Source organism: Halichoeres trimaculatus, unplaced genomic scaffold (genome assembly GCF_033239565.1).
Source record: "Halichoeres trimaculatus isolate MK-OKI-2021-1 unplaced genomic scaffold, fHalTri1.1 fHalTri1_scaffold_22, whole genome shotgun sequence".
NCBI lineage: Eukaryota > Metazoa > Chordata > Actinopteri > Labriformes > Labridae > Halichoeres > Halichoeres trimaculatus.
The window spans coordinates 15695429-15723399 of record NW_027437200.1 but is presented as its reverse complement, the minus strand read 5'-3'; the positions used below and the strand labels follow the sequence as shown (position 1 = coordinate 15723399).

The window sequence follows — 27971 nt, the reverse complement described above, 5'->3', positions numbered from 1 at the left end:
CCCCATAATGAGTTCTCAGAGGCGGAGTCCCTACCTACAGCAGAGTCTAATATTCCTCCCGTGGATTTGTTGACACTCCTCAAAGCAACTTAAATCGAAGGGCCGTGATTTATGCAAGACTGTCAGGTCAGATTGACTCAGCCTCCGCTCTCGTGTCATTAGAAAGTACAGCTCCTCAGTGAGTCATGCCCGCCACTGTGGTTCAGCTTTGACAGGGAGGAGACGCTTCCAACTGTCTGCAGAGCGTCACATGGCCTTAGCGGTGCATGGGGTTCTTCTAGGGAAGAAAGAGACTCCATCAGGATAGCCTGGAGGGAGCTGTTTCAAATTGGATATAAACCATAGCAAGGCGGGTGCTGTGGAGTCCTAGATGTGTCTGCTGGCTGTCAGGAGGATAAGAGGAGTGAAGGAGCCATATACGTATTGGATTTCATGAAGGGTTTGGTCATAAATACCTTCTAATGTAAATAGGGTTTGACGTTTCACTGGGACCTAAAGACATGTACGTTGTTTGCTCCCAGATTGTGCATGGCAAATACTTGTCAGACAGTCATTCATTTAAAAAAGGCCCAGAGGAAGAATATTTTAACATGATCCTGTGAAGATCAAGAGCAGCAGACACCATTCTTTCACAGCCAGAGGCTGAGCACATTTTTCAATGAAATTATTTCACTGAGAACATATGAAAAAAACCAAAAGGAGTTACAACCTATTGGTCTTAGTGAAATGACGTACACTAACAGGGGGAGATCTTTACCTTGTATTCAAATCAACCCAAAAGAAAACAAAAGAAACAAAACAAAAAAGGATTTGAGCTCTTTTAATTTGTAGCCAAAAGCAAACAAGATGTCCGCTTTGGATTATGACAATGCACACTTGTGTATGACGTCATTCTGTTATTTTACTCAAAGACAAAAACTGGGGCAGCTAATGCTAGCTATGAACAACTGCTGCTTCCAAAACTGTTGTTGACATATCTCTGTTTCTGCTCTTACAAAACTTCTTCTGGGCAACCTGGAGCAAATGCATAAGTGCAAAAAAAAAAAAAAAAAAAACTGCAGTTCCTCAGGTGACCGCTAGAGGCTGACTCCTAAAGTCACAGAAACCCCATTAACACCAACTGTAAATGCTAGAATTTTACAGCTAGGATAAAAAACATCTACAGCCTAATTCGAGAAACTCTTCTGCGGGTATGTAGCTTGTTTATCTGTTTGTACATACTCCATCTAGTGAGTTTTATGGAGTGCTTCCATGAGGGTTAAGAGGGGAAAGAGTTGTACCTAAATTTCATTAAGCAGACAGGTGAGTCCTGTCTGCCAGGAGGTTGAAAGTCTGTTTTAGTGTTACCTTTTTTTCCTGTTTCAAGGCTGATTAGAAGTTAAGATGACTCAGCATTTCTAGCATGACTACAGCCATCTTTGTGCTTCAAAACACCCCTGCAGAAACCAATGGGTGATGTCATGGAGACCTCGTAAAAGTTCGATACAGTCAATCAAAACTACCTGCGATCTACTTCTAAATAAGAAATACTTCTAGGGCTAAAAGCTTTTAAAGCTCAAGAGAGGAACTTTTGTGAGCGCCCCCCTGAGGTCAAAGTGGTACATCATATCCTTTTGAGGATTTTCTGTTATGTAATTATTTTAAGTCTGTTTTATTTCTGTTTTCTTGTAAGAATGACAAGTACAGGACGCTTTCTTAATACCTCAATTTATCTCATAGGTAAACTACATACTGTGCTCTGGCACAATCACTAAACCAGTTTACAGTGCAGTTTACCCAGAAGCCAACATTAAAGAAGCAATAGATTGCGGTACATTTTTTTCTTCAGTAAATAAATCATGTGCTGTTCTAGTTTGATTGAAGAGACTCTGTTTTTAAGACAGAAGAGGGTGGTGCAAGTCTCAGAGAATTGGCCGTCGTCCTTCCTTAGAACTACACCTCTACTGAGTGTAACCATCATACCAGTAGTTAGCTTTTGGGACTAGAAAGAGCCCACAGTTGGGAAGAAGCTTTACAAAATGGACGTTGCGAAAGGCAGTGAAAGTCTCCCAGGTTTCCCCAAAAAACTTGCCACGTCTCGCACACTGGTGTGACTTACACTCTAAGTTTTAAGGTAGTTATGGCAAAGGTTCAATACTTTGATCATTTTTTATGGTTCATTGCCATACTGTCCATTTTGTATCCATTTCTATCCAGGGTCAAAATGGTTCAGTTAGAAAAAAAATTACATGTTATGTAACTCAATTTCTTTACTATGCTCATTACATCATTTTGCTTTTAGATCCAGTGCACTTCTAGAAACCAAACTCTAGCTTGAACAGCCAAACCCACGCAAATGACATGGAAATCTCATTCATTCTGATTCAACACTGGGACTTAAAGACACAGGGTTGGCTGAACCATGATTTGAATGTTGTTACAATAAGTGGTTGTGCTGCTGTGGCTGTTTATGCAGATCCATGCCTCAGAGCAAGAGCACTTAGTCACACCCACTAGCTCTCAAACGATGATAGATGTGGCACAGACACTGTTGTTGAATTAAAGCATGAAATTTAGCATTACTCTAAATGAGCTGCTCACGCAATTAATTAACTTCAAAAGGTCACATTTGGTCGTTTGTGGGTAACAGAAGAGGCAGAATGATTGCTTTTGCTCCCAGTGTTGTCAAAGAAAATATAACATTGTCAAAAAGATTAGCTAATATTCCATTAGATGTAATTGTCAATCAGTCCCAAGTTAAGTTCAAAACAAACAGTTTTAATATCCCAAATTCAAATAAATGTCTTTTTATTCTCCATTTAGTCCCATTTTTTACTACAGTCCAGCTCAAAGATGTTTTTACCTCAAAGTAAGACTTAAATCAGTTTCTTTACCTGAATTAAGTAAGAATTGGCTTGAGGCAAAACATGAATAAAACTGTTCCAAACATTTTTCCCCCAAAATTAAATCAACACAGCTCTGTTTCCACTCTTATGAGCTCCATCCCTGCTAATATTCACATTTTTTATATCAAATTAAGACATAGAATGAAGTTCTTTATCTGAATTCAGTGAATCTGAGTCAGTGAGAGGTAGAACTCTGTTTTTTCTCTCTATCATTTTTTCATATAGTACAGGTAACACCACTTTGGAGATATAATTGTGTGACTGGATGGCACATCTTTTTTCCAGTGTGTCCACCCATTTCCTGAGGCCCTCATTACCCGCATTGTTTACAGGAAACTTATGGTTGGACAAATGCCTCTGTAGTGATAATTTCATTCTGTCTGTGAGAGCTGGGAGGTGTTCCTCAAGTCCTTCATGCCTTCACTGTACTGCACTTCCCTGTGTTTTTTTTTCTCAGGTGGTCGACAGTTGTTGGCAGAAATTGAGTTCTTGCACTCTTTGCATCTTGTTTTCTTTGAACACCACTTCTAGTACCCTGCTGGGGTTAGCGCTGTTAACTCACAGCAAGACGGTCCAAGGTGCTATGCCTTGGTTGGATAAGTGCCTTTCTTTGTAGAGTTGATATGGCTGGGTTCTCTTTGAGTACTTTCTTTTCTCAGTCCAAAAACATGCCAATCAGGCTGAATTGTCATGCTAAACTGGCTGTAGGTAAGAGTTTGCATGGAAAATGGTTGACCATCTCCACATATTGGCACTGTGATTGGCTGGTGAGCAGTTCAGGGTGTACCTTGCCTAACGCCCAAGGACAGCTGGAAAGAAAGGCTCAAGCCCTGCTCAACCCAGTGGACAGAGTGTTTAAGAAGGGGGCAGCAGATGCTCAATCCGTAGGGAACATAGACTGTAGAAAAAATGGACGTCCACTTGCTCGACTCGAAGTGAGGTCTCCACAAAAACTGCTCCCCCTGGTGGCTGGCTGCCGTATAGGTTAAAAAATCTGGCTTTCCAGCCATTCCAGATGGGCTGTGATCAAACTTTGAAATATTAATACTCCTCGTAGAAATAGAAATGTTTCCCACGTCCGATTGTTGTGGTCTTGTATTCAAGTCCTCTTTTTTCGGAAAAGTTTTGTTTTCATTAGTTATACAAGGTTAAAAACGAGGCTTTATGTAAGGTTTAACGATGATTGACAGCTGCCATTCTTGTGTATATTTTTCAGGGATTGTACAATATGTCGGGAGGTAGAGTCAAGAAGTGATTAGACTCTCGAAAGAAAAAAACAATTGTCATTTTTGTCACCCAGCTCCACTCAGATTCTCCCAGAATCCCTCACAGTCTCTACTGCGCAGACCCTGGCTGCAATTGCTGCCAATGACTTTGCCTGTGACGGGGGTATTTTGGCTACAAAACCGTACAATGATAAATGGCAGAGCCACACTGTCCACTCTATATACAGTCTGGGGAGAGCAAACTGGAGGGTCACTGGTTCAAGTTTTGTCCTTTTTGTGTGATGTTGCCCTCAGATGGGACTCCGTCTTTGCATGTTAGGCCTGTTATGGGCTTGCAACCTGTTCAGGGTGTACCCTGCCTTGCCAAGGACAGCTGCAATAGGCTCCTGCCCCTTGCAGTATGGTACTGAAGAGATAATGGATTCTTTTATTTCGGCATGATGACAAGCCTTCATCTCTGCATCTTCCACTTGAGACATTTGACTTTTGTTACCCCAGACAAGTCTCTGCTGTTGTCTCTTCCACTCTTAACTCTTTGGCTGCCATTGACGAAGAAGTCAGTTTGATTACAACCGTTGACTGGGTCTATGTTTGTTAATGGGTGGAAGCGGGGTCTGGTTGAGCTTATCTATCCATTCCGGGCTTCTGAACTGCTCTAAGTGGCAGCAGTGCTCTCTTTGGATGTGGTACTTCAGGATCAAAGAGACATTGCAAGTAGGAAAAGTTCAGACAGCTTACACTTGAGTAGAGAATGTGTGAAGGTGGTTGGTAGAGAAAGAGCGTTATGATCGTGAGAAAAGACGATGGAGATCATGGAGAGGGTCAAAGGATGGAGCGTCCAAGACGATCACCATCTAAGGAGTCCATTTTCTGTGTTTTCTGGGTCAAAATAGGAAGATAGACATGAAAGAGGATAGTCTACTCTTGTTGTTGTAGTTTTGGTGTTCACATAGAACACAATCGATCAAAATGCTCTGAAAATATTTGTCAGTCAATAAGTTAACTGATGCTGTATGGTATGTGCTTTTCAATTGATTTTTTAGCTCTCCCATGAGTGGAGCCAAACCTTTTCCATCATTTTTAATGTTCAGATGGTCAAAGTCCAACTTTTTTTAAGATTAACTTTTGACTTCAAAATTTTGACTTCACTTGATTAGACAATTGAAGAGAGACAGGAAATGCTTCTTTCCCCTATGAAATAACCTACATCTTTCCAACCCTTGGCTAATATTCTTCTCTACAACCAGTGTGTAATGCAAGGCCCATGCAAAAACTCAAAGATTTTTAGCCAACCCCCTGCTGTGTGTTCCCGACTGTCTATTGCCTGTATAAACTTGTTACATTTCCCAGCCTTTCTAATAACTTCTTTCTTGGAGGCCATGGTGAAGAGCTCAGTCAGTTTATCCTCCTGTTGACTCACTGCCTCCCTCACCCAGTAGTGATTCAACAAAGCCCTTGGCTTTCAAGATGCTGCTCTCTTCCTGTAAGCAACCGAAAGCAAGCCGAGATGCAGCCCATTCCACAGCAGGGGCGACCATCTGAGGTAGCAGGAGTTTTTCCGTCCGTCCGGTAGACCTGTGGGCTGCCAGCGAGTGTATGTGTTTGTGTGTCTGTTAGGGTCATAAAATCATCACATCTCATCAGTCTTTGTCATGCTGCCAGAGGAGTGGGCAGTGAGCAGAGGATCTGTGGGTTTGTTGTGTTTAAACAGTCTGGGTCACTTTTCAGAGTTGTTTCGTTTTCTTTTTTTTTGTCTGTTTATCCCAGATTGTTTCTGCACACCAGGACTTCCTGTTTTTAATTCGGAGGGATATCATTTAGAGTCGAGCTCATCATCTTTATCGCTGTCATTATGTTCCTGCTGTACCCGCTCAAGTTGTGTTCTCTTTCGCTTGCAACTGCACAAACAACACCTCAGCCATGGAGAAGATAATTCTCCAAAATGACAAACTTTCCCACTAGACTTAATAACAGCAATGTAAATCATGGAAAAAGAAATCAATACTAGTAGTCAGACTGACCACACAGAGGGGCAGGGTTGACCTGGGTCCTGGGTAATAAATGAACTGTTGACACCTATTTCAAACCCTTCAAGAAAACTACTACATTTGTTACAGGAGTAAAAATTTCAAACTAAATTTACTTTGTAACTTGAATTGACAGTGTACCCGAAATTGACATTGAAATCGCCCATTAGCTTACAGACACACCTTGGAGAGGGTTCAGTATTACCTTAAATCTAATAAAAACCCATCGACAGACACTTCCCCTGTAAAACAGTGTTTATAATATATTCCCTCTTCCTGCTGTGTCTCATTAATGTTTCCTACTGTGAAAAGCTGAAGTTCCTGGTGAGATTAACAGTGTTTATCTGATTTCATTAAATGTAATAAGATCAAATTTAGAAGCTGTAGTGAAAGCCTAAAAATATTATTCATTCAGTTCTACTACGTCCTGTCAAGCTCCCAACATCATTCTCTGCTTATTTTCACTAGATTCAATCAAATGCATTACACACTGTTTTTTTAAAGTGCAGACATGGTTTATTGGCATTTAAGGGACTTATCTCCGCCACTATAGTTTATTCCAATATGCTACAATCAGGTCATGCAGGACTGGCTTGATCCAGGGCACGTTGAAGTTTCAATGAAAGCACCCCGCCAGCTGACAAAGTTTAGTTGTGAAAAGATAGATCTGTGTTTTCACTGTTAAAAACAATTTGTTTTACTAATTTTATAGTAATAGTGGACATAAGAGCCTAACTGTCGGAGAGAAAAAGACAGAAGAGCAGAAGAGAGCTAATCAGGAAAGCAAAAGAGCATGAGCTAAAGGCTAAAACACGGGTTAAGCTGTTTTTTCATAATGTCCATTCCAACTCTTGTGCAGTACTTATTCTGCAGTGGTCTGTTCAAACTTAAGATAAAATGAAGAGTGAGGTTACATTAGCTCTGCTTGGTAGATGACAGGACATAGCTAACCAGCATTCACTAAATTTACACATTACAATCTTGTCCAATACCACCAGGCTGCTAAACTATGGTACAAACTAACAAAGTTTGCTTGTTGTCCCATTTGCAGCATTGTTTCCAGGCTCTCATAGCCCCTCTGTTCAGAACGGTCTGATTTAGTGGGCGTGACCTTCATATGTAAATGAGCCACTGCTGATAACGCCCCTCTCTTCAGTGTCACTGAGAGCGGTGCCACGAGCTCCAAGTGCACAATGTTAAGAAAACAGCCAAGCTCGTTTAGCGTAACATTACAGGCTAAAACAACAGGCTAACAGCAGCTAAAGTTAGCATCCTGAAGCTAACACAGAAACAGGGGGCACACTGAGGAAAAGCTCTTACATCTGCTCCACAGCACACAGCATTTAAAATACTCACATTTCCAGGGTCCGAGGTTTGTTGGCAGATGGTGGGTAAAGCGCCTGGATTCAGGACCAGTCTATTTGCTAGCTCTCTGCAGACAGTTTTACTGAGTGTAGCTGACACATTTCCTTGATAAATGAACTCTAGCCACTTAGTCTTGTTCTCTTCCAAGATGGGAAGCTTGTACATGGAACTATGTGGCTGTTTACAGCCAAAAACAGAGCAGTGATGACTTTTCAACTTTGGCATTCTCCTCCCCGGGAGGGGGGAGGGTGGGGAGGAGGTTTGGGCGTATCTGCTCCGGTAGACCAATCAGGTCAGACTTGCTCCTGATTGGTCAAAAAAGGGAATTGCTGACGTCAGCAAATCCCCAAAATTCCAAGCCGCTCGTTTTAGGTCAGGAATTTTCATTCACAAGCACTACTCAATACAGGTATTGTCATTAAATATCACATTTTGTGGGCTGGGAGGAAAGCTAAGACCCACAAATTTCACTAAAAGACTAATAAAGTGATTTTTGCACAATATGGGACCTTTAAGTCATTGATATTACTTTGTCAAAAACAAACAAAGGCATCCACAGCTATGCACTTTTTTCTGTATTTGCTAATTTTGCACATCAACCACTGTACCAAAAGTATATGGACACCTGCTCCCAAAACCTTGTTCTTATCCAAATCTCGCAGCCAGATGCTATAGTTCAAAGCTCATTCTAAAATCACAGGGATTAGTATGCGGCTATAACAGCCTCAACTCCACCAGGAAGGCTTTCCATGAGCTTATGGAGCCTGGCTGCGGGCATTTGCTCCAATTCAGCGCCAAGAGCATTAGTGAGGTCAGGCGATAAGGCCGGGCTCTCTGCTCGTATTCAAATTCATCCCGAAGGTGATGAATGGGGTGAAGGCCAGAGCTTTGTGAAGGCCATTCAAATTCTTACACAGCGACCTCGGCAACTGTTTCTTTATGATTCTCCAAAATTAAAACCACTCTCTTGTCTAATAGAACAATCCTTTTAATTTAAACCAAAGTGGGCAAGTTAATAGGGTGCAGTATTTGCTTTCACACCAGTCTGATGGGAAGCAAAAAGAGAAAGGTGCGATTCCTGCAGTTAACCTTATTCAACCTTTACTTTCTCAACTCGAAAACACACTTTTCAAAGTTCTTCACATGCTGTTAATAGATCCTGTGAGTGGTAAAAGTGACACTCAAAGCCGGAGCTATTTTATTTAACATCTCTTTAAAAAACTCCTGATCGTGTCGGAGAGAGACACCTCCAAAGCGAGCCGGAGTGTCGTGAGAACAGATGTTTCACAGTCACTCTTTTAAGTTTCAAAGCCTCTGATTCTTTGCTTAGTTCTTCTCCACTTTAATGTGGGAACTTTTAATTATCACCCTGAGTTATCTTGAAGGAGCTTTGCTCACACGTTCCGGTGTTAGGAGCAGTTTATTTACACCTTTGCGTGGGGAAAAGTGCAAAACATTATTTTGAGCCAACTTGTTTCACACCTACATTTGATTCTTTACATTTTGTTATGTATATATAACGGGTAATTATAGGAAAGGTTGTCAGAGAATTCAGACCCTTATTATTCTCTGTATTGTGACTAATATTTCCAACGAAACAGAAAGTGGTGGTCCTACTTCAAGCTTAAAATGAGGAGTTGCATTTTCCTGCATAGTTTTAGCAAATTTGAATGTTTTAAAAAATGAAAGCCTTTAAAGCTTAAAATAAGAGCTAATATAATATATCATAATATCAATAAAATCAATTTCAAGACAGCTGTTGGGAGCTCTTGATGTCCTCCCGAGGCGATCATTGTTTCCTTGTACAAGAAAAATATTTTTTTGCGTTCATTAGCAAACCACAAAAGCATTTTAGGCCTCTCACATCCACCTTTGTAGTAAAAAATTTAAAAAACAATTTAGCTAAATTTGGGAAAGTGTTGCTACACCACAGAGATGAAGCATAAAGCTATGATCAAGCTAGCAAAGCATGACAGTTACTTGAAGGTAGATCAATCTAGTCTCTCTTGTCTGATACCTTAAATACGGATAAATAGCACTGTCACCAGCTAAAAACAGCTGCCTGTTGGTGCAGTGGTTAGCACAGTTGCCTCACAGCACAAAGCTATTTGGGGTCTGCCTGTTCTATTTCCAGGTACTCTTGCTCCCAAGAGACACTGTTGTCAAGCACGCATAGTTGTGTCTGAATGGTTGTCTGTCTCTGTATGTTAGCCCTGTGATGGGCTGGTGACTTGTTAACCTGAGAAAGTAATAATTGACTTATTCAAATAGTGGAAAGCAGATGCCAAGTCCATAGGGACGAGGAAACTGAACAGTCACTGGATGACGTACAGTTGAAGAGAAAGTATGGATGCAGTAGTGATGACATCATAGACAGTTGTGCTACTTGACTTTTTCAAAGGGCAAAAAAATTTCTTTCTCATTTTTACTGAAACTTCATGCAGGGTGTCAAGAGAAAGGACAAGAAACTTGTCAGTCCACATGAACATTTGCCATAACTGTAGAATCAGTGTCTGTGACATTGCTAATTTTTTTTCTGACACAGTTTTGAAACCCGCTGCTGAGCTCACTCTGGCTTTGTTAGGGCAACAGGGTTCCCACCTGTGAGTCTAGTCAGTCAAGTCAGCCATGCCCTTGTGTCTCTTCGTCCTGGCAGACTACCTGCATTTGTTTATATCTGGCACGCCGCGTGTGCGGACTGATACACTAAGCTACGAGCGCCTAGTAGCCAGCTGTGGCTCTGCAGCGGAGGTAGCGCCGTTTTACGACACGATGAGAACTAGAGCCTTATTTAGCGGTGTTTTTGTGTGAAAGTAACGCGCTAAAAATTCTCTAAATAAAGCGTGAATGCAGACCGAGATCAGAGTTTTTCGGTGGGAGTCCGTTTATTTGTGATTTTGGTCAAGTAAAAAATGGCCCCATCTGAGTGCAGAGGAAACTGGCAGAGGAGCAGTGAGGGGGTGTTTGGTGCGAGTGCTCTGGGCTTCTGCTGCACAAAAACACTGCTGTAGGGGTAATTTCTGCCCTAAACCTTGCGATAGGACCCAACTTGTTCCATCCCGGAGTATCACTTTAATGAGCTTCACCAATTCCAGGAACATAAACAAACACATTACAGCTCTTAAACCCGCTTTTGGCCACTGCTCATGAACTTGGTAAAGACAACCCCATTTGAAGGCATTGTAAAAGCCTAAGCTCCCTTACACTACAGCATTCCATTTCTCTATGTTAACAGTGTCATATTGCACTGCCTGGCCAAAAAAAAAGGTAGCCACCTGGATTTAACTTAGCAAATAGGTACGAGCCTCCTATTGAATAATTACTGCATGAGCGATTATCCTTCAGCTGGCAACAAGTTATTTTACCCCAGCTGAAGGATAGTGGTGACCCATGATCTTTGTGGAAGAAATGTGGCCGGAAAAAAGTCCCATATGATGATCACTGAAACGTTTGGTGAAATCGAATCAAAGAAAAACAAGAGTAGAACTAGTCGAAATCAGTAAGGCTAACCTGAAAAAAGGCTTTAATTTGGTAGGGAGTATAAAGACTGGACTCTGGAGTAATGGAAGAAGGTCATGTGGTCTGTTGAGTCCAGATTGACCCTGTTCGGAGTGTTGGCCCATCAGGGTAAGAAGAGAGGCAGATGAAGTGATCACCCATCATGCCTAGTACCTACTGCCCAAGCCTGTGGGGGCAGCGCTATGATCTGGAGTTGCTGCAGTTGGTCAGGTCTAGGTTCAGCAACAGTCTATGCTCAAAGAATGAGGTCAGCTGACTACCTGAATATAATGAATCACCAGGTTACTCCATCAATGGACTTTTCTTCCCTGATGGCACAGTAATATTCCAAGATGACAATGCCAGGATTCATCGGGCTCAAATTATGAAAGAGTGGTTCAGGGAGCATGAGACATCATTTTCATACATGGATTGGCCTCCACAGAGTCCAGACCTTAACCCCATTGAGAATTTTTGGGATGTGCTGGAAGGACTTTGCGAAGTGGTCAGACTCTACAGTCATCAATGCAAGATCTTGTGACATTGCAGAAGTTTATCGAAACAATGTGTGCTGTAATCAAAGCTAAAGGCATTCCAGCAAAATATTGAAGTGTGACCTTTTTAATTGTGCACTCAAGATAGAAATGTACACCTCATGTGATTCTCAGTGCTCTGTACAATTGAGAGACCCTAAAAGACCAGCTGTTGTCCTCGCCTGCCTCTCATATCCTCCATTGGCCTCAGGCTTTACCTTTTCAGAGAAGAAAATAGCAGCAATACTAATGTAACATCTTGAGAGAAAGCAGCGAGAATGCAGCTTTAAATGATCTGCCAGAGGCTATTTGCATCATTGCCCTTACTGATGGCTCTAAAAACTAAATTGGCTTCAAGTTTGGCTCATTTTTTTCCTTCTCTCTCTTTCTTTCTTTTTTTTTTTTTGCATTTAAATTGAAGCATCATTTTGAGGCAGAGAGGCTCTCTCGCTCTGTTTTGTTTTATCTTTCTGGGTAATTTATGTGAGAAATAGGTCTCGGCTGTGCATTCACCTTCCCTCTTCATGTTGTTTTACCCAAGCTGAGCGTAATAAGATAAGAAAACCTGAAAAATATATATCTATCTTATGCATTGAGGCTCGGCGCTGCATGGAGAATTTCAAGGCCAGAATATGATAAGCTGTCGGGGAAAGTGAACTTCAATCAGACGCATAGTAAAAACACTGTACAGCGCTCTGCCCAGGCTTGCATTTGTGGCCGGCCAAGTGGAAAATGAAGGTAAACTGAAAAATGGCATACACTGAAAATGTCTTCTTTTAAAGTGGCTCTGAAAGGATGAACTTATATTATCAGGGAAAAAGAGTCACAACGACCCAATCTCACAAGGACTGTATGGCTATTTTTCATATGAATCATGGAAACCAAGTAGTCTGTGCACTGTTGGGTTCTTTACTCAAAATATGATTCGATAATTACACATTAGGCTCAGTAAGCTCAACGTTTGAAAAGTATAACTCTCATATCAGCTGTACTTTTATGCTTCTAATGTGGGAGAAACACTGCAGAACTTTTTCCTCACTAAGACATAAATCAAAGTGTCTCACTCCCACCCTCATGTTTCACAGTAGGTGCTCTCATATTTGATGCACTCCCTGGGAAAGGAGCAGAAATAAAACCAGTGTAGAATCAGGAGGCAGTTGTTCTTAAGAATCAAAAAAAGGATTTGTTTTAATTCAAACTATTATTCAAGCATTTAAAAGTCCCATATTCTGCTCCTTTTCTGCAGTTTAATGTAGATCATTGATGTCTTCATGAAATGGTGGTAACATGTTTTGGTCCAAAAAGCCAATAAACCAAGCACAGCAGCAATGTTTCCAGGCTCTCATAGCCCGCATCACTGAGAGCGGCGCCACTAGCTCCAATGGCACAATGTTTAAAGAACAGCAACGCACATATACCATAACATTACAGGCTAAAATAACAGGCTAACTGCAGCTAAAGTTAGCATCCTGAAGCTAACACAGAGACAGGGGGGGCACTGAGGAAAAGCTCCTACATCTGCTCCACAGCACACAGCATTTAAAATACTCACATTTCCAGGGTCCGAGGTTTGTTGGTGGATGGTTGGTAATGTGCCTGGATTCAGGACCAGTCTATTCTCTAGCCCTCTGTTGTTCTGTCCAAAGTTGGAAAAGCAGTCGGCCGTGAAGTGACTAGCACACACATGCACAGTTTTACTGAGTGTAGCTGGCACATTTCCTTGATAAATGAACTCTAGCCACTTAGTCTTGTTTTCTTTCGAGATGGGCAGCTTGCCCATGGAACTATGTGGCTGTTTACAGCCGAAAACAAAGCAGTGATGGCTCTTTAACTTTGGCATTCTCCTCTCCAGCAGCGGGGAGGGGAGAGGGCGGGGAGGGGGAGAGGGGGTATCTGCTCGGGTGGACCAATCAGGTCAGAATTGCTCCTGATTGGTCCAAAAAGGGAATCGCTGACGTCAGCAAATCCTCAAAATCCAAACAGCTCGTTTTAGGTCAGGATTTTACATTCACAAGCACTACTAAGTACAGGTATTGTCATTAAATAACACATTTTGTGGGCTGGGAGGAAAGCCAAAGACCCACAAATTTCACTAAAAGACTAATATGGGGATTTTTGCATAATATGGGACCTTCAAGACCTAAAGATGCAGACACATATGTGTTTGACAGATGTTAAGCAAATATGAGTGGCTTCAAAGATCAGTAAAAGGTCGTTTTAACCCTAACTCTAAACTTACAACACAGCAGCTGAATCAGAAAAGAAACAGCCAAAAACAAGCACTATAAAACATGTTGTAGTATTACCAGCTCTGCATTTTTGCAAGTTCAAAAACTCATCCCATCAGCACTTATCTGAGTGTAGTCCTGGGAATGCCCTTTACCAGGTGCACATTTTATTCTTAGCCGTTATATGAAAAAAGAAGTGAGGAAAAGAAAAGGCACACAGGCCTATTATCAAGACCTGCTGTCAGGTCTTTAGTGTGGTCTGTAAGTTAAGACTTTACCTTCATAAAGATCGTTTGTGACATAAGAGGACAGCATGTTGATGTAAATCAAATAAATGGGTAGTGTTTAGTCTTTCTTGGCTTTTGCAACTTTTTTTCTGTTTAATATGGCGACAAAATGGCAACTGATTTGATTAGCTCAGAAGGAGCTGACTGATATATCCACTAGCCTGCTAACTAGAAAAACTCAACCTGTCAAGTGTATTTGTGTCATTACTCTGCACTTTCATTGAAGTTAATATAAGGCACATCAACCTGTTTTTCACAAATTATAATCTATCTCCCTTTCCCCCTCAGTTTTAAAGATGTTAGAAAAAAGAGAAAAAATAAGAATGAGAGGGAGGAAAGAAACCAGTGAAAGCAGAGGTAGGGTTAGACTGGATGCCCTACCTCCCCTTACTTACCCATTTTTTGTGAGTGAAGAGAAGAGGGTAAGAGACAAAAAGAGATTCAAAAACAGAAGAAGAAGCAAGGGAAAGCTGAGCTAGGGCGAGGTAGCTGTTTAAGTCAGGGTTTATCCTCACAAGTTTAGACCGGATGCTCTATCTCCACCTGCTTTTCCATTTTTATGGGGGAAGAAACAGAATAGGCAAAGTCAGGGTGACTCGATGTGGGTCAGTCTGTATGCTCTACCTTGGCCCAACCGAGTAACAATACATGTAGATGTTGGATAGAGGACAGGGAAGGCAGGGCAGGCAGGGCTAGGGGAGGTACCTTTTTTCTGCAAGAGCTCATCCCAACTGAGTAAGGCTGTATGCTCTACCTCCCCATACCCTTTTTTTTGTGTGTAAAAGGAAGAGGGAAGAGAAAAAGGTACAAGAAAGAGGGTACGGAAGGCAGAGAAAGGTTTAAGTAGCCTGCTTTGGCAAGAAGTCATTTTAACTGAGTTAGGCTGTATGCTCTACCTCCCCATGCTCATCATTTTGTTTTAGTTAAAAGAAGAGGAAATGAGAGATAAGGATGAAGGAAGGGACGCAAAGCAATGGTTAAGGACCTGCTTTGGTGAAGACCTACTCTCGATAAGATTAGCTGTATGCTCTACCTTCCCTTACTTTTCCTTTTTTTAACTCGGAAAGTGGGAAAGAGAAAGAGATATAAGGCAGAGGAAAAGGAAGAAAGAAGTAAAGAGTAGACAGTTTTTTCAAGGGCTTACTCCAAAAAAGTACAGCTGGATGATCTTTGCTCTACCTCCCCATATAAAAGATGATCACAAAAAGACTCATTTCACCAAGTTTTGAGTTTATACTTTTCTGTACATTCACCACACGTCCTTGTCTAACCCGAAAATAACATGAGCCAGAAATTAGTTTCTCCCGCATATTCTTTTTTTTTTATTATTATTTTTCTATTCTGGCAGATGATATTTGTCACCAGTGCATTTTCCTTTGTATCTGTGTGAATGTGACTGTTACCGGCGTTTAATTTAAAAACATCTTGTGTGTGGCATGAAAAAGGTGCTAAAGCAATTAATTTTTATCTCTCACAATTACTCATGGCTCAGCAGAGGGAGACGCTCATTAATTTTGGAGATTCAGTGCAATGTTTCAAGGGTGTATTTTTCAGATTCATCTCACTAACAATAACATAATTTCCTTTTTACATCCAATATTACACATCCTAACCTTCTTATCTTCTCTAGTTTAAAACACTTTAAGTGAATGAATCAGAGTGTTACCTTAACTCCAATTTTTTTTTTTTTTTAAAGTGAAGTGCGTTTTTTCCACAAAAGCATAGAAATAACAACAACATGAAGATGGCATGTTTTCAGTTACTACAGTTACTAAAACTCATCTTTCTCATGACCCCTGGTTGCTTGAAGCAGTGTAAACCCCTTAAACAATTAACCATGCCTCGTTAATATCGCTGAGTCACCTTTAACCTCTGGCATGCCAACTGGATATAAACACATTGTTACCTGTAAACCAATTAGCTAGTGTTGTCGTTGGTGCAGTTTGCTGTGTCACCTTCAGTGAACTCCACCCACACCGTCACATAGCAGTCTACCGGGAGTTTGACTTAATTGCTTCCTCTATGAGAATCTCAGTGGACTGAGAAATAAATGCTTTGATTTTTTTTTTCTTGTGTGTAACAGGAAGCCTGAGATAGCTGAATTTATCTGGTGTCACCTGTCATAGCAGATCATCAATATAATGATGAATACTTAAGACCCTCTGTCTCCCTACAGCAGTCTAAACATCTGTCTGTAAACATTGGATGACACGACAGCTTCTAAAAGTGAGGCCAAAATTTAGAACTCTGACTGGCTGCAATGTAACTCATATAACCCATTCTCTCTCTCCACATCAACAGATCAAACATTATTTCATTTTTAGACACAATGATTTTGTTTCTCAAACATTGACTCTGTCTATATTAGTGAGTCTAATTACACTAATTTGATTTTGAACATTTATTCGCCTTACAAATTGAATTTGAATCAGTTTAATAATGGTACAAGTAGGAAAAACTGCATGATTCATATTTGTGTTAACAAAGTTGTCTGGTCAAAAAAATATGAGCAGTGGAAGAATGGTGAGCAAACTAAAAATCAGTTAGTTTTCCATCAACACAAGTGCCAGCTTCAAACCAACAAAATAAGCTGTTACACTTTAGCCCAGGTATATATTTTCCTGTATTGCTGAGGGTGAAATGTTTGGTTAGCAGATGTGCCAAAACATTAAAACCACTGGTACACCAGTTGATTTTTGCATTTTTCCACTGACAGATTTTTTAAAACTTGGTTACAAGAAATTCTGACCTCATTTTTGTCGTTAAATAACTTGAAACAAGACATTTTCTGAACTGGTCAGGTGAATGTGGCTTATATCAAGTATAATAAGACAAGTTTTACTCGAAATAAGACAAAAACACTTGATAAGATTTCAGTTTTTTTGTAGGGATCCACCGATACTGATCCAGGTATCGGGTATTGGTGGATCGGTATCAGTGGGATGGGTCTGATCCATAGTGCTGATCATGGCAACCAGCTTTTTCCCTTTTCTTTTTAACTGGCACTTTAGGATACTTGTTTTGGAATTTTACCTGTGATGCACTTTTTATTTTTTTTCCTGAATTACCAGTCTACAGGGTTAAACATATTACAATTGAATATTAATTTCTGCACATCATGAAATATGTTTTTATAAAACTGCTGGTAAACATTTAAATATTTTATAGTTTAAATTAACATTAACTTCAGTAACTCCATATACTAGTTTTTTTGCCTGTTACCTAAAACATTACCAGTCTTATCCCACAGTAGGGCAGGTTATTATTAAACACTGGTATCGGATCGGTATCGGTCGATACCCAAAGCCCAGGTATCGGTGTCGGTATAGGGACCAGAAAAGTTGGATCGGTGCATCCTTAGTTTTTTGCAGTGTAGTGCTTGTCACAGGAGGTATTTTTTGGGCGTCACTTTTGAACAGTGGGTGGAGGGGGAGCTGTTATCCATCTTTGTGTCTAGTTTTGCCAATAAAAAATCAATAATCAACTCAGTAAATAAAATATATCAAAGTTAAAATCAGTTATATTATGGCCATAGAAAAAAAGTAAATCCTTTTAAGAAGCAAAAGGAAGAATTTTCTTCACTTTCTCATAAATATATCGTGTTGTTATGTGTACATAGTAGCGCTTAAAACTAGAGTTTACCAAGGTGGAACTTGGCTCAACAATAGTAGCCGGACATTAGGAGTCCATATATATGTATAACTATGTATATATTGAAAGGCCAAGGCAGGAAGAGTAGCACAGACCCCCAGAGCGAGCACCAAACAGAGCGAGCGTCAGTGATAATATGTATGACACTGATAAAATCAGACACAGCATAAATGGAAGAACTGGGCTACAATGATGTTTGTAGCAAAATAATCATTATTTAACTCCCAGTAAACACTAAATAGGCCCACCATTGATATTTTGTAAAAGAAGTAAGAATGTAGAAATAAGCTAAACTAATGTTAGCACAGGTTTTCTATTAGTCTTTTGACACTGCTCTTACCAAGTGTTATTTGGTTTTTATTATACTGTTACTTTTTCATAAGCAAGTAGTAAAATACTGACCGAAGTGCAAGGGGTGTTTGAATTTCATGAACTTCAAAGAAAAAAGAAAAGTTGCTGGTTTTTGTACTGAGCCTGCAGTCTGATCTACTGAAGCATGAAATAATCCCTCAAGACCATCTACACTGTTTTCTCATACCGTGTATGTCACCTGCCAAAGAATGACACTGGGTTCCAACTTATTAAGGCGAGTGTTTGAGCTGCATTGTGAGACAATGACAGATCCAGTGAAGGAAACATAAAAGAGACGCAGATTTGAGCTTTGGATCCAAATGGGAGGATCACTGCTGTCAGTTTTGATCTGTTGCTCATCAAAGCCTTCAAATTACTCTGAAAGGTTTAATCACTGACCCAACAAGTTTCATCTTCTCGTCTGGTACTTTCTCATCCTTTGTGTCCTCCGCCCAGTGTCCCCCCCTTGCTGCACGTCATCATCTGACATATTCCCAGCTTGTACAGCCGATGAATCATATGCTCAACGTCACCACCCGAGTCGCTCCCACTCTTTTTGTGCGCTTTAATTTCTGTTTTATCCGTCTGTTTTTCTCTGGCTTTTTCTGGCTTTTTCTTAAACTGAGACCACCACCCTGCTAGTCCCCTCTCCTTGAAGCTTTTATCACCACCAGTTCTGGACATTTCCACACTTTGTTTGCTAAGGAAAGCAGGGATGCTTTGTATGGATGTGCCGGTGTGACCTTTCTGCCTTGTCCTGTTTATGTAACATACAACGTGATATGTCCGTCATGGAGATGGACAGCTAATCAACCTCCACCTCCATCCACTTGTTCGGCATTTCAAAACTCCATTTATTTATTTTTTACCCACCAACACATTCCAGTATTCTGTGTAGCTTTGCCTACTTTTTTGTCTCAAAAGCTGCCACATGGAGGCGAGTGTCCAAGGTCGATTGCAGTGCCCCCACACACAAGTATCCAGGCTTTTTTTTTAAATTCTGATTTTTTTTTTTCTTTTCGCACTGCTGGCATGTCAGCAAAAGTGGGCAGGGATGGATGGCTTTGCCTCGAGGGGAAGAAAGCGGGAGATAGAAAGGCAGAAAGAGAGGTACAGACATACAGGGGTACTCCCACATGAGGCTCATTTGATTGCTTTTTCACTGCATTACCCCTTTTTCCTTCCCCCCTTCCTGTGCTGACTATACCTCCGTCTATCAGCTGCCATCTGTTTCTGGGCTCAGATGAGGATGTTTGTTGTTGCTGGAACACCTGCTTTACAAACTTAATGAATCTTGTGGTTTGTATGATAAACAATAAAGCCTGAGTCAAGAGGGAATTCTTTATTTATTTAGTTATTAATTTATTCACTGATGGAGACCATTTGGTTGACTGCACCACGCTTTATTAGGCATTTATCTGGTTCCTCAAAAGTTTATAACTGGTGGCTTCTGAACCGAAGCGCTGATGAGTTTTAAATTTTGTTTCAGCTAACATGCAGCAGTTATGTAAGAAATCCTTTGGTCCTGCAGGCGTAGGAGTCCGGCTTATTTGTCATAATACAAGAGCTAACTGAGGGTGTTGAGAGTCTTTGATGAGGCCAAGGCCAGCTGTGAAGAAACCTTAACCAATTCTTCGCATTTCTTAAGGAGAAGAAAAAGACCAAGAGTCTACAGCCAGGCTAGAAGCTTTATGTGGCGGTGCTTGATTAATTGATTAAAACTTAAAGTTTATCTGAGATCCATTTGGGAAGTCCATTTTGAAATTTGGTGTTTTCTTAGACATGACAATTGAGGGTGCTCAAAAAAAAAAAGGGAGGCAGTGACTCCGTCTATAGAGACTTGGACTTGTAACCAGACAATCACTGGTTCTAGTCCCAGCATGGACCAAGACTGGGAATTAGGCTAAAAACTGAAAATGTGTCAGCATAATTTGCTGAGCATTGTCGAGGTGCCCTTGAGCAAGGTACCAAATCCTCCAAGTGCTCAATGTTGACACTTTGGACAAAAGTGTCTGCTAAGTGAAATTGTAAAAAGAAAAAAAAAGAATAACCATTGGTTTAAAGATTCAACCTCTAGGGACATTGAATTTCTGTCACAAATTTCCCAAAAGTCTTCCCCTAGGTGGCAACAGAGGAATCAAAATCTTAAAGGTAGGATCTACAGGATTTTCCTAAAAAATAGTCATCTTTCATCATCACTTCTGGGGCTCTACACATGTATGTCAGTGTCTTTGTCTGCCTCAACCCTCTCCCCTGCCTGTATCTTGATGTTTTGGTTGTATTGAGACGTCTCTGGGCAGATAGTAGACGTGGTTACATCAGCCAATCACAGTACAAGCCCAGTATACAAGTGCCTTTGTGTATTGATTAGCGAGTGGAAGCAGCTATCCGGAGCAACTATGATAGTAGACATAGAACGGACAAAGAAAAACACAACCAAACGAAGAGGACGAACAGCCGGTTGGGTTTTTACCGAGCGGATAATTGACTAATAATGAGTGATTATCTTGTGCTAACATGCCAAGCCAGGTGCATGGCTCTTGAGTCCCTCTCATGTAGAAACGTGGTACTGCAGGTGGTTGCTGGGCTAGTGACTGTGTTTACCTCGGTGGGTGTGGGCTGCTGCTGGCACTGAGCCAAGGAGGAGGAGCCAAGTTGGAATGTTGTGTTAAATAATAACTCACAAATATTCCTGGCAGCATTGAAGCCTGTGATAAATATCTTAAAAATCCCTGAAAAAAATTGCTGAGTTATAATACAAAACATGAAATTAGCAGTCTTATTTACACCATACAGAAAAATAAGGGTTTTTTTTATCAAGTTTTGAAGCAAGCCATTCAACAATTGTTTTGAAAATTCACCTCAAACATGAGTTATATGACAGTACTGAGGTTATAATTATTCATCCTCTGAGGAAAATAAATGTGTGTTCAACATTTAGTTACAGGCAATCCAGGACATATTTTTTTGAGAAGTGAATACCATAAATCTAGGGATGGGTACTTTCTACATTTGAAACGATACAGTGCCTTTGCCTGGTACCTGACAATCTGTATCAATTTTCTTGACTTTATAAGTGTGTACAGTCTTAAATTTTTTCGAATAAACATATTTGTTTCTCAGTCAGTAAACTTGCAGTACTGTGTTCATGTCCAGCATGGAAAATCACCTACTCTTCCACTCCCCTCACAGTCACAAGGATGGGTTTAGGTACCAAAACATGGTACTGCTTGGTTCGGCACCCATCCCCCCATGAATGATTTGGGTTGAGCTACTTATTCTCTTGACTTATCCTCTGGACACTTTGAATGCTTAAATTTTTTGTGCTGTATATTTATGAGTCAAAAGAAGCAAAAGTATATGTCTGATCAAAGCTCCAGTGGTTTTACTAGAATACGAGTTCACTAAAAACAGGGGTCATTCTCTGAGGATCATGAATGTAAGTACAAAACCAAGTTAATCCTCTAAGTAGCTGTTGAAATATTTCATTGTGGACGAAAGTTGTTACTCAGCAGACAGACGTTGCTGTTGAGATGGTGTCAGTACAGTTTGAGGATTAAATAATAAAATACACATAAATGAGAAATCACCCCAGCAGGAACCTTGCTGCACAGTGTCAAGTATCTCAGGGGGGCAAAAGATTCTCAACAGGCTTAGTCATGGTGAGGCACATTTAATTCTCCCCTGAGCTGTGCTGCTTACTCTGCAGTCAAAAAGATGCTTCTGTTATGTTTTCCTCTGCCAGACTGCTGAACGGGAGGAAGGGCCATCCCAGTCACAACATACAGTAGACATGAAAGGATAAAAGCCCAACCAAAGTCTCTGAGATGAGAAGCATTTAATACAATCCACAAACAGAGAGAAGTCGGCAGCCAATCACTTTACCTCTCTCCCACTATCCTCCCTTCTCTCTGATGTTCATCATTTTCTTTTCTTTCATCTTGCTTTTCCCTTTTACAGCTTTTGATCCCCCCCCTCCTCTGCATGTCCTGGCCCACGTCTACTTACGTTGCAGCTGTTTTTTTCCCCCTCAACCTGCGCTTTCCCACTCTTACTCCCCCCCTTTTCTCTCTGGCTGTCTGGGCATCTTCAGCTCTTTTATAGCAGTCGGTGGAACGGTTCAAATGTCAAAGAAAGGAGCTGGGCTGCTTTTCCCCCTGTCGAATTCGCCATCAAGCTCTTTGATCAGTTTGTTACGAGAGCTAGTGATCGTGCCTCAGCTCTCAAGCTCTATCCCCGGCTAGAACATTAGTGATGGTTCCTGCTAATTGCTAACTCCTTCAGACTCCTCTTTGCCTTGGTGGAAGAGCTGTGGGTGGCAGGCTAACTGGTTACTCCTTTAAGTCCTCAGACCCAGTAGGAAGCCACTGAGCCTTGACGGAGGGTCGTTGCTCAATATTTCTGCTTAAGTTCTTTACTATTACTGTCACTGTATTCACTTGCTCTGGGACTTTTCCACTGAATTCTTACATGTTTTTACACTACACAAAAAGCAAACAGTTGCTAATAAACACATCAATGTGTGTTTTGGTTCCTCTTTTTTAAACTAAATTTTAGTCTCTATCTCAAAATATTAGCCTTTTTTGCGCTACATGCACGGGTGTTCTCTTGCTAGCTACAAGCCAACCATTTGCTGACACACACAAAAAAACATTTGAGGGCTTGAATAACTTCAGTTAGCATTAATCCATTTATTGGATGCTGGGCTTTGTTTTGGTTTCATCCAAAGATCTGTGGTGATTTGCTAATTTAAAGCTGGGTTTTGTGATGTGGCTGCTTGCTTAGCAGCTCTTGTATGCTTTGCTCGTAGGTGCTAGCTCTAGCTCAAAATACCTGTAATGCATATTTCTTTTTACTCTAATAGTAGTAGTAATAATAATAATAATAATAATAATAATAATAATAATAATAATAATAATAATGATTTATATTTAAAAGTGCCTTTTTTGACACTTAAAGTCACTTAACAGTTCATTTAAACACATTTTGAGATATTAATTGTAGCATCATTAGCTATTAGAGTAGCAGCTCTGCTTGATGACAGTGTAAGTGAAGGGAGAAAATAGCACAAAGTTTACAAACTATGACATATGACAGCTAGAGATGTGTACCTTTCACATTTGAAACGGTACGGTACTTATGCCCAGTACCTGGCAATCGGTACCAGTACCCAATTGTACCAATTTTCAGTATATAGGCCTGCACCAAATATCAAATTGTTCAATAATGAAATAAATATTTGTTCAATTTAACAAATTAATTCTTCTATATAAAACCTTGCAATGCTGTGTTTGTGTCCAGCATGGAAAATCACCTACTCTCCCACTCCCTCACAGTCACAAGGATGCGTTTAGGTACCTTAGCATGGCACCTTTTGATATTATGTGAATCGGTACCAGGTGCTTTTGACAGAATTTGGTTGGTACCTATAAAAGTACCTAATCCAGTACCCATCCCTACTGACAGCCTCAGTTGATCTCTGAAGTCAATTCCTACGCTGATGATTCTCTGTTGTCTCCATGAGGTTCTGGTAGCTCATAAAGGGCTTTTTAATATTTTGGTATTGTGTACACTCTCCACATCTGGTGCCTTGTCTTAACTTTGATTGGCATTTTGCTTTTCTACAAGCGCAGAAAAATGCATTTAGCTTCATTCATAGCATTCAGTAAACTCTGAAAAAAACTGTAAGTTGGATAAAAAAAATGTCTGGTTGTTTTGGAGTTGGATGCTAGAGATTATACTCCACCAAAATCTACTGTATTCTGACAGGATCACAACTGTTACAGAACAACCCGTTTCAAAGTTACCAGTAACCATGCTAGCTGGCAACCTGCAGTTGAATGTATAAGTCATTGTCAGCTGACAGTTACTAATTAACAGGGTCACTCTTGACACTGAAACACCAGCAGCATCTGGGACGTCTTTTATGATTTTCAACGGGGTGGGCTGAGAACAGTCTGGTAGACGGTTTAGCGCAGCTTGTCCATCAGTATCCAGCTTGTAAACTAGAGAACTGACAAATTAATCCCCGTAGGTGGCAGCAGTACTCTCTTTGGGTGAGAAGTCCACATAAGTTATGAAAAAAGGGTGCGAGAGGACAAAGAGACAATGGCGAAATGTTGCAAGTCGGTCAAGTTCAGGCAGCTTTTACTAAAACAGAGAATGTGCCATGATCATCAAAAAAGACGGCAGAGGATCAGAGGATGGAGCTTCAGAGATGAGCGCTAAAACAGATGCTTTAGTGAAACCAGCATATATTCTACTGTCAATTACAAAAAAATAAAAAAAGAAATAAAATAAAATATAGAAACAAACCATTTTTTGCCTTAACCCCACATGTCCTTTCTCATTTTATCCCATAAAGGGCAAAATATAGAAAAAAAGCAACTTTTGAACAAGTCCCTTTCAGTTCAATGTTTTTCACTGAGGTTGCTGAGGTTACTTTTGCTACTTCTACTCAAAATCTGTGATGATATCTTGTGATCCAGTTTTCTCAGTGTGGACATTGTTTTTTTCCCTCTCTGCAGGTACACTTACACCCTGTGCCCATTCAATCAAGTCACACAGAAGAGCACTGCAGGAACAGAGGTCTCATTGGGGTAAGTACCTCAATCATGTCCTCTTTGTCTCCATCGTTTAAATCCCAACAATCACCGGCCACTTAACGACAGAGACAGAGCTGATGTTTTAAACCCAGCGCAGGGGACGAGGTGTTATCAGTTTAACATTTACACTCTTTCTAGAAACTTTATCGCACAGAGAGTACACTGTGTGCTTTGACATTTAGAGTCTGTAGCTGGAACATTTTACACTGTTAAATGAGAAAAAGGTTGAATTATTTTCAGCTAAAACTTTAGGAATCCAACATCATGTTTTGACGTCCTTGGAGTTAGCCAAAAAAGCTCAGTTCATCTTATTTATTGCAATTAGATAAATCCACTTGACAGCAGTTTTCATTTCATGAATGACCCTGAACAAATCCCACTGCAGCGCTCCAATGAAAGCTCTTTAATCATTGTTATAGTGTTCATATGAAGTTACCCTACGACTAATATTTGTGCTATCGATTTTTACAAAACTCTTATTTAATCTCTGTTAGGCTTCATGTGACCTTTAATCAATCGCTAACACATCTCTATTATAGTTTTAATACCTTTTGATCAATGGCAAACACAGGGCGAGTTTCATATACTGCTGGGGTTGTATTTCCTTGGCCTCGAAGGGTTTCAATTTCATCTAAAGGATTACGCTCTGGCCTTTTACCTCCCCTCGGGATTGGCTGTGTCGACTGCTGGACACCAGTGTGTATCAAAATGCCTGCATGCGATGAAAGATGCCACTCAGTCCCCATAGAAACAGACCTTTAGACGTCGCGAGGCAGGCTTTTTTCTCTTTCTTCTTTCTCTTTGTTCCTCAGGAGTGTGTGTGTATCCTGATTGGGAGTGAAATCGTTCTAAAGGATCAGCACAAACAAAACCCAGTGACTTGAAGTGATCTGGATTTCTTCTACCTCCTGCTTCGAAACAATAGCCATCATATCTACCGCCACGTCTTTCCACCTTTCTCCATCTATTCATAGCTGTTGCTTCTTTGTCAATCAGACAGAGACAAAACATCTGTACGTCATATTGATGTTTTCCTTGTTTTTCCACTTTTTTCTTGTCTATGAATTTTAGATTTGAGGTGATAATTATGGGATGTCTCCTCGCTGTCTTTGTCCAATCTCTCATTAGTGTTAACCGTCAGTGATCCAACACTTTCCTAAGCTGTAATTATGGAAACGTATTCCATCGGCATTGACACCTCTCTGAGAAAAACTCTTTTATGAGTTGCAGCAACTCCGCCCCAAATAAGGGGATTCAATTATGGTGCTGTTTTGGTTGCAGCCATGACATAAGCTAACAATTTGTTTGGCAAAAAACAAATATAGAGGCATAAATGACCACAGGAAATTTGTGACAAAGTGTCAAAACATTTTATCTCATCTGAGTTGTGATGCCATTAGGCTTGACTCGTCTTCTCTTGGCAGCCGGAGTGAGACATTAAAGATAATTTATTAGCAATTATCTCCACATGCACATGTAGTTTTGCTTTCAGATGGCAAATTAATTGGAGTCTGAAGCAGGGCTGTGTTCTTTTTGCACCGCCGCCTCCCACACTACCCACTCACTTTTGGAGCGGAAAGTGCAAATGCTTCACCATGTTGTATAGCGCAGGAAAGAGGAAGAACAGAATGCTAACTGTGAGTAATGTGACCCCGGCGCTTCTCCCTGCCTGTCACTCATGATGGTATGGAAGGGCAGAGAGACCAAACGGAAGCAGTGGTCAAACACGTCTCCTCATGCGAGTTGGTCACTCTGTTTGGAAAGAATTGCTGCCAAACACAACTTGAGTGGATGGTTATGATACACACTCACAGGCCACTTTATTAGGTACATCTTGCTAGTACTGGGTTGGACCCCCTTTTGCCTTCAGAACTGCCTTAAACCTTCGTGGCATAGATTCAACAAGGTACTGGAAACCTTCCTCAGAGTTTGGTCCATATTGACATGATAACATCACACAGTTGCTGCAGATTTGTCGGCTGAACATCCATGATGAGAATCTCCTGTTCCACCACATCCCAAAGGTGCTCTATTGGATTGAGATCTGGGGACTGTGGAGGACATTTGAGTTCAGGGAACTCATTGTCATGTTGAAGAAACCAGTCTGAGATGATTCCAGCTTTATGACATGGAGCGTTATCCTGCTGGAAGTAGCCATCAGTAGATGGGTACACTGTGCTCATAAAGGGATGGACATGGTCAGCAACAAGACTCAGGTAGGCTGTGGACTTTAAACCATGCTCAGTTGGTACTAAGGGGCCCAAAGTGAGACAAGAAAATATCCCCCACACCATTACACCACCACCAGCCTGAACCGCTGATACAAGGCAGGATGGATCCATGCTTTCATGTTGTTGATGCCAAATTCTGACCCTACCATCTGAATGTGGAGCAGAAATCCAGACTCATCAGACCAGGCAACGTTTTTCCAATCTTCTATTGTCCAGTTTTGGTGTTGCTGTGTGAATTGTAGCCTCAGTTTCCTGTTCTTAGCTGACAGGAGGGTCACCCGGTGTGGTCTTCTGCTGCTGTAGTCCATCTGCCTCAAGGTTGGACGTGTTGTGTGTTCAGAGATGCTCTTCTGCAGACCTCGGTTGTAACCAGTGGTTATTTGAGTTACTGTTGCCTTTCTATCAGCTCCAACCAGTCTGTCCATTCTCCTCTGACCTCTGGCATCAACAAGGCATTTTGTCCCAAAGAACTGCCGCTCACTGGATATTTTCTCTTTTTGGGACCATTCTCTGTAAACCCTAGAGATGGTTGTGGACTAAAATCCCAGTAGATCAGCAGTTTCTGAAATACTCAGACCAACAACCATGCCACCTTCAAAGTCACTTAAATCATGCTACTGCAGCAGATCTTCTTGACCATGTCTACATGCCTAAATGCATGAAGTTGCTGCCATGTGATTGGCTGATTAGAAATTTGTGTTAACAAGCAGTTGGACAGGTGTGCCTAATAAAGTGGCAGGTAAGTGTAAGTTGTCCAAATGGAAGGATTAAGTTGGAACACAACAAAAACATAATGGATGGACACTAAAGATGCAGGTTTGTGCTTTACTTTGACGTTTTCATGGCGAAGGCTGCTGGTTTGATTGTGTTTCATTGGTATTTTCATGGTTTCCCAGCCAAGTGGTGCAGCACTACATGATGAACTGCACGCTTTCTAGAGAGAGTGGGATATGTGAAATGGTTTTGGGGCAAGGCGTAGGGAGGGGAGCTACATGAATCATAGCTCGCACGTAGGGAATAAAGTTCATTTTTTATCCAGACAGACCATCAGTCAGCGCTCGCAGGATATAGCTGGGCCTCCTGA

General features: G+C 40.9%; 1 protein-coding gene across 1 annotated transcript in view; it reads left to right on the top strand.

Moving 5' to 3' along the window:
- LOC141784569 (glucosidase 2 subunit beta-like) overlaps positions 1-27971 on the top strand; it is a 185557-nt gene that overhangs the window by 134793 nt on the left and 22793 nt on the right. Inside the window, exon 13 of the mRNA XM_074662419.1 lies at positions 24579-24650. Coding sequence (XP_074518520.1) covers positions 24579-24650 — 72 coding nt within the window. The remainder of the gene's footprint in view (positions 1-24578; positions 24651-27971) is intronic.